The 11,558-nt window shown below is 39.6% G+C and overlaps 1 protein-coding gene across 1 annotated transcript in view; it reads left to right on the top strand.

Annotated features, from left to right (window-relative positions):
- Positions 1-439: 439 nt before the first annotated feature.
- The window catches only part of LOC129853553 (bone morphogenetic protein 1-like), a 59,717-nt gene continuing 48,598 nt past the window's right edge, over positions 440-11,558 (top strand). The window contains exon 1 of the mRNA XM_055919707.1: positions 440-777. Within this exon, the coding sequence (XP_055775682.1) occupies positions 633-777 (145 nt within the window). The 5' untranslated portion in view covers positions 440-632. The remainder of the gene's footprint in view (positions 778-11,558) is intronic.

Here is an 11,558-nt window from a genome sequence, read left to right as displayed (position 1 = left end):
TCTCCATTGGCCTTTCTTTATATCGACTATGGGAGCAGAGGGGTGTGATCATTTGGGATGATGAAACACAAAATGTTATTTGTAACTTTGTAATGATAGGTTTTTGATTTACTTACTTTCAAATGACACAAATCAAGTCAAGTTTATTTCTCATATGCACAGAAACACATGGTACACAAAAACATAAGACTGGTTGATCTTCATTTTCCAGTATTGACCATGCACATTCCGATCTTGTGCTGTTGAAATGAAATGTGTTTACACAATATAATCATGTTTGTAAAGTTACATTTAGGGATTATAATTAATTAAAGACTAAGATGAATAAGTATTTTACAGACGAGTAAATACGGGCCCCCATCGCTATGGCTCGTCTCCATAGATCACAACGTGATGATGTGCCACGATCACCGAAGTTTGCAAGCAAATGCGCTACCCCGGAGCACGACTAGGGAGCGAATCACTGCCCCATAATCAAGACTTTGTGGAGAGGCTGAGCTCTGATTTTAAACCCGCCCTCCGGAGAGATCTAATTTCCCCAAAACCTCCCATTTTCTCTCTCTCCTTCTGTCCTTTTTTCTTTATCTCTTATTTTTCGTCTTTCGCTGTAATCTACCCTCCACTCACGAATCATGGATCTCACAACGAGATGTTTGTTTCTTCTACCCTGCCTTTGCGTGATATCTGCGATCTATCTAGAAGCAATAGAAACAAGCTACTATGTGGAGCCCACTGCCACTTCAGATGTGATCGAATATAAGGATCCCTGTAAAGCTGGTAAGATTTTGGAACGCTATTTACCTCATTTATGTGGACCTCAAACATGCCACGAAATGCTTTTGTGTGCCTGGAAGCTTGTGGTCAGTGAAGGAAATGCATTTGGAGATGACAGCGGTGAATCGAGTTTTAAAAGGTATAAGGATATTTTATATTTCTTTATTTTTGACCTATTGTCATAGTTTTGCTGATTCACGCGTTGAACATAACATACTGTTGATATAGCTGGTGGTGGAAAGCTGGCACTCATTGAAATAAAATAAGGACAATGTCATTTCTCAGGGTATAATGTTCAAAACATGGAAGAAAAAAAAGTTTAGCATTTTTACTGGAACATAATGCAAACATGTTATTAGTTTAAAAGTTTTGTCATATCTTTATAGAAAGTATTTTTGATGTATGTTCTTTCTGTGTAGTTACATTTTTTATTAGAATAACCTATTTAAAGAGATTAAGGAGTTATAGCCTATCTTGGGAGAATAAATATCCATTGGAGAGCACCAAATAACCACCTATTGAACTGTCAGTTGAAACTATTATAATCCTTTCTACCGATCTTACGTTCACTTAAGTAGGCCTTGATCGTGAAGAAAAACGCTGCATTTTAGTATGTTATGAGGCTCCAGTGTTACCCACTTGGTTTTGTCATTGCGCAAAATGACGTGCATTTTAATACTTCACCGGCTGTTCATGTGACCACTGAAAACAAGCGGCTGGAGGGGGTGCTGTAATGTAGTCCACACCTGGCCTATTTTATCCTTGTGTATGATCTCCAGTTCTGACCACTCTAAATCCCAATTCTGTTGACATTAATTGGGAGCCTATGTGATCTTCTAAATATACACTACATCACCAAAAATATGTGGACACTAGCATGAAAAACAGGCCCATAACATTATTCCTCCTCCACCAAACTTTACAGTTGGCACTGCATTAAGGCAGGTAGCGTTCTTCTGGCAAACACCGATTCGTCCATCGGACTGCCAGATGCTGAAGTGTGATTCAACACTCCAGAGAACGCGTTTCCACTGCTCAAGAGTCCAATGGCTGCAAGCTTTACAGCCGACGCTTGGCATTGCACATAGTGATCTTTGGCTTGTGTGAACCTGCTCGGCCATGGAAACCCATTTCATGAAGCTCCCGAAGAGCAGTTCTTGTGGTGACGTTGCTTCCATAGGCCGTTTGGAACTCAGTAGTGTGTGTTGCAACCGAGGACAGAGGATTTTTTTGCGCTTCAGCACTCGGCGGTCCCGTTCCGTGAGCTTGTGTAGCCAACCACTTTGTGGCTGAGCTGTTGTTACTCCTAGACGTTTCCACTTCACAATAACAGCACTTACAGTTGACCGAGGCAGCTCTAGCAGGGCAGAAATTTGACGAACTGACTTGTTGGAAAGGTGGCATCTCATGACGGTTCCATGTGAAAGTCACTGAGCTCTTCAGTAAGGCCATTCTACTGCCAATGTTTGACTATGGAGATTGCATGGCGGTGTGCTCTTATTTTTTTCCCCTGCACCTATCAGCAACGACTCTGGCTGAAATAGCCGAATCCACTTATTTTAAGTGTTGGCCACACATATATATATATATATACATATATATATATATATACACATACAGTTGAAGTCGGAAGTTTACATATGTAACGGATGTGAAATGGCTAGCTAGTTAGCGGGTACGCGCTAGTAGCATTTCAATCAGTTACGTCACTTGCTCTGAGACTTTAAGTAGGGTTGCCCCTTGCTTTGCAAGGGCCGCGGCTTTTGTGGAGCGATGAGTAACGACGCTTCGTGGGTGTCAGTTGTTGATGTGTGCAGAGGGTCCCTGGTTCGCGCCCGTGTCGGGGCGAGGGGACGACGTAAAGTTATACTGTTACACATACACCTTAGCCAAATACATTTAAACTCAGTTTTTGACAATTCCTGACATTTAATCATAGTATAAATTCCCAGTCTTAGGTCAGTTAGGATCACCACTTTATTTTAAGAATGTGAAATGTCAGAATAATAGTAGAGAGAATTATTTATTTCAGCTTTTATTTATTTCATCACATTCCCAGTGGGTCAGAAGTTTACATGCACTCAATTAGTATTTGGTAGCATTGCCTTTAAATTGTTTAACTTGGGTCAAACGTTTTTGTTAGCCTTCCACAAGTTTACCACAATAAACTGGGTGAATTTTGGCCCATTCCTCCTGACAGAGCTGGTGTAACTGAGTCAGGTTTGTAGGACTCCTTGCTCGCACACGCTTTTTCAGTTCTGCCCACACATTTTCTATAGGATTGAGGTCAGGGCTTTGTGATGGCCACTCCAATACCTTGACTTTGTTTTCCTTAAGCCATTTTGCCACAACTTTGGAAGTATGCTTGGGGTCACTGTCCATTTGCGACCAAGCTTTAACTTCCTGACTGATGTCTTGAGATGTTGCTTCAATATCTCTACATAATTTTCCATCCTCATAATGGCATCTATTTTGTGAAGTGCCCCAGTCCCCCCTGCAGCAAAGCAGACATGATGCTGCCACCCCTGTGCTTCACGGTTGGGATGGAGTTCTTCGGCTTGCAAGCCTCCCCCTTTTTACTTCTTAACATAACGATGGTAATTATGGCCAAACAGTTCTATTTTTGTTTCATCAGACCAGAGGACATTTCTCCAAAAAGTGCGATCTTTGTCCCCATGTGCAGTTGCAAACCGTAGTCTGGCTAATTTATGGCGGTTTTGGAGCAGTGGCTTTTTCCTTGCCGAGCAGCCTTTCAGGTTATGTCGATATAGGACTCGTTTTACTCTGGATATATGATACTTTTGTACCTGTTTCCTCTTCACAAGGTCCAAATGCTGTTGGTCTGGGATGGATTTGCACTTTTCGCACCAAAGTACGCTCATCTCTAGGAGACAGAACGCGTCTCCTTCCTGAGCGGTATGACGGCTGCGTGGTCCCATGGTGTTTATACTTGCGTACTATTGTTTGTACAGATGAACGTGGTACCTTCAGGCGTTTGGAAATCTCTCCCAAGGGTGAACCAGACTTGTGGAGGTCTACAATTTTTTTCCTGAGGCCTTGGCTGATTTCGTTTGATTTTTTCCATGATGTCAAGCAAAGAGGCACTGAGTTTGAAGGTAGGCCTTGAAATACATCCACAGGTACACCTCCAATTGACTCAAATTATGTCAATTAGCCTATCAGAAGCTTCTAAAGCCATGGTATAATTTTCTGGAATTTTCCAAGCTTTTTAAAGGCACAGTCAACTCTGTGTATGTAAACTTCTGACCCACTGGAATTGTGATACAGTGAAATAATCTGTCTGTAAACAATTGTTAGAAAAATTCCTTGTGTCATGCACAAAGTAGATGTCCTAACCGACTTACCAAAACTATAGTTTGTTAAAACTTCTTCTTAATAGGGGACGCCATTTCCACTTTGGGAAAAAATAGTGCCCAAATTAAACGGCCTCGTACTCTGTTCTAGATCATATGATATGCATATTATTATTACTATTGGATAGAAAACACTCTGAAGTTTCTAAAACTGTTTGAATTATATCTGTGAGTAAACAGAACTCATTTGGCAGGCAAACTTCCAAACAGGAAATGAAAATTCTGAAATGGGTCTCTGTGAAGGGCTGCTCCTATTCAATTGCCTTGTATTTATAGATATGTATGCACTTCATACGCCTTCCACTAGATGTCAACAGGCAGTAGAACGTTGAATGAGGTGTCTAGCCTGATGTGGGACCGAATGAGAGCTTTTGGAGTGACAGGTCAGCCATATTGGCAGTATTTTGCTGCGCACCTGGGTGTACCATATCGTTTTCTGCAATGCGTTAGGTAGACACGAAGAAATGCTCCGTCTGGGACGTTATTTGATACATACGAGAAAAACATCCTAAAGATGGATTTTCAACTGAGTTTGACCAGTTTATTTGACTTTTATTATGACTTTTGGAATTTTTCGTTCCATGCGCCAAACTTTCATGGACACATGAGCTAGCCAAAAGTTGCTAATTCGACAGAAGAAATGGACATTCTTAAACATAACAACGATTTATCGTGGAACTAGGACTCCTGGCACTGCATTCTGATGAAAGTTCATCAAAGGTAAGAGAATATTTATGATGTTATTTTGTATTTTTGTTGAATATGTTGACTCCAACATGGCGGAGAATGGCTGAGCGCTGTCTCAGATTATTGTATGATGTGCTTTTTACTACTTTTTACTAAGTTATTTTTTTTTAAATCTAACACAGCGGTTGCATGAAGAACCAGTGTATCATTAATTATATGTCCAACATGTATTTTTCAGCAAAGTTTATGATGAGTTTTTCTGTTAGATTACGTGACTGTTTGGAGCATTTTTGCGCCATGTTCACAATGTAAAACTAGGTTTCGTAGCTATAAATATGCACATTTTGGAACAAAACATAAATGTATTGTATAACATGATGTCATAAGACTGTCATCTGATGAAGTTGTTCAAAGGTTAGTGATTCATTTTATCTCTATTTGTGGGTTTTGTGAAAGCTATCTTTGCGGTGAAAAAAATGGCTTTGTGTGTTGCGCTATTGTGGTGAGCTAACATAAATATATGTTGTGTTTTCGCTGTAAAACATTTTAAAAATCGGACATGTTGGCTGGATTCACAAGATGTTTATCTTTCATTTGCTGTATTGGACTTGTGATTTCATGAAATTATATTATATGATATTCCCTGTGGCGCTAGGCTAGGCTATGCTAGTCAGCGTTTCTGATGAGGAGGATCCCGGATCCGGGAGGGTGATTTAAGCTTAACAAGAAATGTGTGGAGTGGTTGAAAAACAAGTTTTAATGACTCCAACCTAAGTGTATGTAAACTTCCTACTTCAACTGTATATATTATTTTAAAAAGCAGCCAACAAGTGCGCAGCATATGTGGGAACTCCTTCAAGACTGTTGGAAATGCATTCCAGGTGAAGCTGGTTGAGAGAATGCCAAGCGTTTGCAAAGCTGTCAACAGTGCAAAGGGTGGCTACTTTGAAGAATGTATAAAATACAATATTTTGATTTGTTTAACACTTTTGTTGGTCACTACATGACTCCATATGTTTTATTTCATAGTTGGGATGTCTTCACTTTTATTCTACAATGTAGAAAATAGTAAAAATAAAGAAAAACTCTTGAATGAATAGGTGTGTCCAAACCTTTGACAGGTACTGTGTATATATGTTGGCTGTTGTTTGTTTAGTGGTATTACTCTTATCATATGGATATTCTCCCATAGCCTAGGTTCTAGACATAGCCGCGGGAAGTAGGGGTGCTGAGGGTGCTGCAGCACCCCCTGAAAAATCAGAATAAAAATAAAACAATATTATGCACTGGGGCTTAACCAGTTCTGTATTGGCGGTTCGATATAGCTGTCTCTAGCGTGCCGAAAAATCTCAGCACCCCCCTCCAGCAGAGGCAACAACAAGAAACGTAGACTAAAATCATTCCAATCCTGATTTAAAATTGCAATGGTTGTTTACCTGTAAAGGCTGGCTTTAGGACCATGCAGAGCATTGGAGAGCAGCTTCTAGCCTGTGCACCCTTTTCTGTCACTTTTAGAAAGCAGGGGGCAGAGAGAGTGCCATTTCCTTTGCCGATAAGCTGTTTAGGCAGTGTGCTGATTGCTTTGAACTTGGTCTTGTAAGCCTTGTTGTAATCTGATAGCCAGGGGTTCATTTTAATTGGGAGGGGAGTCCTCCTTTTTTGAAACCACAAGCTGTCTTATTGCTACTAAAATATAGGTTGTGATAGCTGTAAGCCTAATTTATTATTTTCATTTTTTCGCCCAGCAGGCTAGTGCAATTTTGGTTTCAGGTAGGCCTATTGGTATGAAAATAAACAACTGAACAAGAGCATTTTCCAAAAATACATGTCTTGTTTTTGGCTTTGAAGACAATAACAATTGCAGGCTATAACAAATGTGCATTGTCATGCAGTGACAGAATGATAATTGAGATCACGCAAATAATTAATGATTATCTAGCTGGGCTAACTTTTTTTACTTCTTGCTATAGCTGGCAGTACCTACAGTTGAAGTCGGAAGTTTACATACACTTAGGTTGGAGTCATTAAAACAAATTTTTTCAACCACTCCACAAATTTCTTATTAACAAACTATAGTTTTGGCAAGTCTGTTGTGTCATGCACAAAGTAGATGTCCTAAGTAATTTTTCCAACAATTGTTTACAGACATTATTTCACTTATACATCACTGTATCAAAATCACTGTATCAGACGTTTACATACACTAAATTGACTGTGCCTTTAAACATCTATATCCACAGTAAAATGGGTCCTATATCAACATAACCTGAAAGGCCGCTCAGTAAGGAAGAAGCCACTGCTCCAAAACCGCCATAAAAAAGCCAGACTACCATTTGCAACTGCACATGGGGACAAAGATCGTACTTTTTGGAGAAATGTCCTCTGGTCTGATGAAACAAAAATAGAACTGCTTGGGGATAATGACCATCGTTATGTTTTGAGGAAAAAGGGGGAGGCTTGCAAGCTGAAGAACACCATCCCAACCATGAAGCACGGGGGTGGCAGCATCATGTTGTGCGGGTGCTTTGCTGCAGGGGGGACTGGTGCACTTCATAAAATAGATGGCATCATGAGGATGGAAAATTATGTAGATATATTGAAGCAACATCTCAAGACATCAGTCAGGAAGTTAAAGCTTGGTCGCAAATGGGTCTACCAAATGGACTATGACCCCAAGCATACTTCCAAAGTTGTGGCAAATTGGCTTAAGGACAACAAAGTCATTGGAGTGGCCATCACAAAGCCCAGACCTCAATCCTATAGAAAATTTGTTGGCAGAACTGAAAAAGCGCGTGCGAGCAAGGAGGCCTACAAACCGGACTCAGTTACACCAGCTCTGTCAGGAGGAATGAGCCAAAATTCACCCGACTTATTGTAGGGAACTTGTGGAAGGCTACCAAAAACTTTGACCCAAGTTAAACAATTTAAAGGCAATGCTACCAAATACTAATTGAGTGCATGTAAACTTCTGACCCACTGGGAATGTGATGAAAGAAATAAAAACTGAAATAAATCATTCTCTCTACTATTATTCTGACATTTCACATTCTTAAAATAAAGTGGTAATCCTAACTGACCTAAAACAGGGAATTTTTACTTGGATTAAATGTCAGGAATTGTGAAAACTGAGGTTAAATGTATTTGGCTAAGGTGAATGTAAACTTCTGTACATCATCATCCACTGCCTGCATCCCTACCTGTAGCCTACCTGCCTCTGCTGTAATGCATTTCCATCTCTCGCTCTTGCTTGTCCATCTTCCTGAATTAACAGATCATTCTTGCTGGTAAAACGTCATTAAGTTACTAAGTTATTTAGCTATAGTGTGGATGTAGGGCTGTTTTTGTGTATATTGAGCACCCAGATGTTTTCCTTCCCTGGCGATTTAATGCAGACAGGCAAATACAAAAATGAGCTGGGTACAGACATTAGAAGGAATGTCTCTGAATGCAGAGGTACAATTTTGGTGAGAAGCGCACCAGACAATGACACTGTCATAGTACACTGTATGTGCCGTTCCACAAGGGTGACTTCATATAGCAGGGGGTCTGCAATCTTTTTCATATGAGTGACAATTTACAATTGATCCTACAATTTCTAAAGATCTGCATGCCAGTTATGATTTTCATATAAGCATTGTAGGCTACTCAACTCTGCTCAGAAAATGTCTACCTGCCCACAAACTGAATAGCCTAATTCTACCTGGCTAATAGACAGAGACACTGTCCATATAGCCACACCCCACGGAGCTCCACTATGCCTACCTGTACCGAGGCACTGTCCATTCAGCGGTGCTGAATCACGAATGCTGCCTTAATGTGTAGGTTTTTCGTCATTCCTTGGTCGAGTTGTTTGTCCTTGTCGATTTGTAGGCCTAAGTAATTCCTTTTATGTATGCCTTTTATTTCAATGCATGTGCAGGATTTTTCTGGCATAGTGTCAATGTCGGCCTTGATAGCGTGTATTATGCATCTATTTCTTCATGTTGCGCTGTTCCCCAAGTAGGCTAAATTAGTCTGTGTAGCATATGTATGAGGTTGAGGAGGGCATTGTACACGCCATTTCACAGATATTTAACCCTAATATTGACGTGATAATGTCTGGGGGACATTTTTGTTTGCTTTTGCTGTTTTCCAAATAGCATTTTATTGTTTTAAAATTGTGTATAAGTACAGTAAATGAGCTCCAACCGGCGGGTGTATTTCTACACACCTCGCTTTGCCATACCCTAGGTTTAGCTGAGCTGCACTACCCCCACACCCAAACTATGGCTATGGTTGTAGGGGTCCTTCATTTATAACCCAGGCAAGATGTGTAGCCTAATTAAATCCAATCAATAAAGTCTGATTACATCAAGATCTGATTACACCATCCTCTGGCTAGTTTATTTCTACAAATATGACAACATTCAGAACAGAATAGGCATATATATTTTTGTGTGGAAGAGCATATCGCAGTTGTCATCATGATAAACAATGTGCTGTGAATCACTGTCTCCCAAAGTGTCTTTGGTGAATTTCTAGAGATTATTTTCCCCATCTTCTGAAGGCATTTAGGGTACAGACAAGAGACATGGCTCGTGGTACTTAAATTGTTTGGCGCTTGTGTCTGTCTCGTTCTCGCTTGACAGCATCATGCAGGCGAAGGGTATGTGTAAAGTCCTTCATGTCCCTGTTAGTTCAGTCCTCTTCCTCCTACTTCTCTTCCTGCCTTCATTTATCCTCAGTCCAGTGGCCTGGATTCTTTGTCCTGTTTTTCTACTGAGAAGCTGGGTTGAGCATGATACCAGCCACTCTATTTGGGCAATTCCACGATAACGGAATTACGCTGAGACTAAGATTTTTCACATACAATGTACGCCAAACCAAAACCATTGATTTCAAAGTTTAACAAACCGTATAACTCTATGATCAAGAACTACTTTTAAAATGTACATTGAACATTTGTCAAAAACACATTTACTGGAAGAGCTGTGCAGATGCAAAGTTGGGACAGAATTTCGGTAATATTTCCTCCCTCTGTTTTTTATGTGACCACGTTGTCCAAAACTCTTAAATATCTGCTCCGAATTAAGTTTCAAAGATGTCTGCAGAAATGATTGGGTGTCAGCTATGACATGACACCTTGCGTTTAAAAAAATATATATATTTTGGTTATTGAACTACAGTACGTGAAGTGGATTTACACTTGGTAACAGAATTGTGGTAACGGATATTCATCATGGGTCCCTGATCAATACTACACAGAAATGCATAATTATGGATATGTTGAATGTCATTCTCTTCATGGTGATGTATCCTAAATAGGATTCATTATAAAGTTCTCAACTCTAGTGTGCTCAACTGATTTGTACTAAGCTCTACTTTACTTTTCTTTACTGTACTGTCCAAGCATAGCCATGTATGATTGGTTCTGATTTGGTGGAGGATGCTGGTTATAGAATTACATAGGAAAGAGAGGGGGCTCATGGGTAGGTGTCACTAAGAGCCGGGAGAGGTCGCGTTCATTTAATTTGTTATTTAATTTTATTTAACCAGGTAGGCCAGTCGAGAACCAGTTCTCATTTACAACTGCGACCTGGCCAAGATAAAGCAAAGCAGTGGGACAAAAACAACAACACAGAGTTACACTTAAACAAACGTACAGTCAATAACACAAAAGAAAAGAAAAATAGAAACCTCTATGTACAGTGTGTGCAAATGTAGAAGAGTAGGGAGGTAGGCAATAAATAGGCCCTAGAGGTGAAAATAAAATTTAAAAAATAGAATTAATACTGGAGTGATAGATGTGCAGATGATGAAAGAGCAAGAGGGTGAGTAATAATATTGGGATGAGGTAGGAGAGAGAGGGTTCCAGACTTGAGTTTTAATCACTTAATAATTCATAAACAAAATGTATATCAGTGAAAACACGAACTAACTGATAGGTCCACCTTTACTTGTTACTTCTGTGAACTTTCATTATCCTCCCTCCTCACAAGGGAAAGAGAAATTAGAAAAGATCTTAAAGATATGAATTTCAAAACACAAGGCAATGTTTCTTAAACTTACAGAAGGCAGAAAAAATTATCCTAAACTAAATATTGATATTAGTTCAACATTGTGTTAATTTATATATGCCTTAATTTACATTATATATATACAGTTGAAGTCGGAAGTCTACAAACACTTAGGTTGTAGTCATTAAAACTCGTTTTTCAATCACTCCACAAATTTCTTGTTAACAAACTATAGTTTTGACAAGTCAGTTAGGACATCGACTTTGCATGACACAAGTCATTTTTACAACATATGTTTACAGACAGATTATTTAACTTATAATTCACTGTATCACAATTCCAGTGGGTCAGAAGTTTACATACACTAAGTTGACTGTGCCTTTAAACAGCTTGGAAAATTCCAGAAAATTATGTCATGAATTTAGAAGCTTCTGATAGGCTAATTGACATCATTTGAGTCAATTGGAGGTGTACCTGTGGATGTATTTCAAGGCCTACCTTCAAACTCAGTGCCTCTTTGCTTGACATCATGGGAAAATCAAAAGAAATCAGCCAAGACCTCAGAAAACAATTGTAGACCTCCACAAGTCTGGTTCATCCTTGGGAGCAATTTCCAAATGCCTGAAGGTACCACGTTCATCTGTACAAACAATAGTACGCAAGTATAAACACCAAGCATACTTCCAAAGTTGTGGCAAAATGGCTTAAGGACAGCAAAGTCAAGGTA

This window comes from Salvelinus fontinalis, chromosome 4, assembly GCF_029448725.1.
Source record: "Salvelinus fontinalis isolate EN_2023a chromosome 4, ASM2944872v1, whole genome shotgun sequence".
Taxonomy (NCBI): Eukaryota; Metazoa; Chordata; class Actinopteri; order Salmoniformes; family Salmonidae; genus Salvelinus; species Salvelinus fontinalis.
This window is presented reverse-complemented; position numbering and strand designations above follow the sequence as displayed.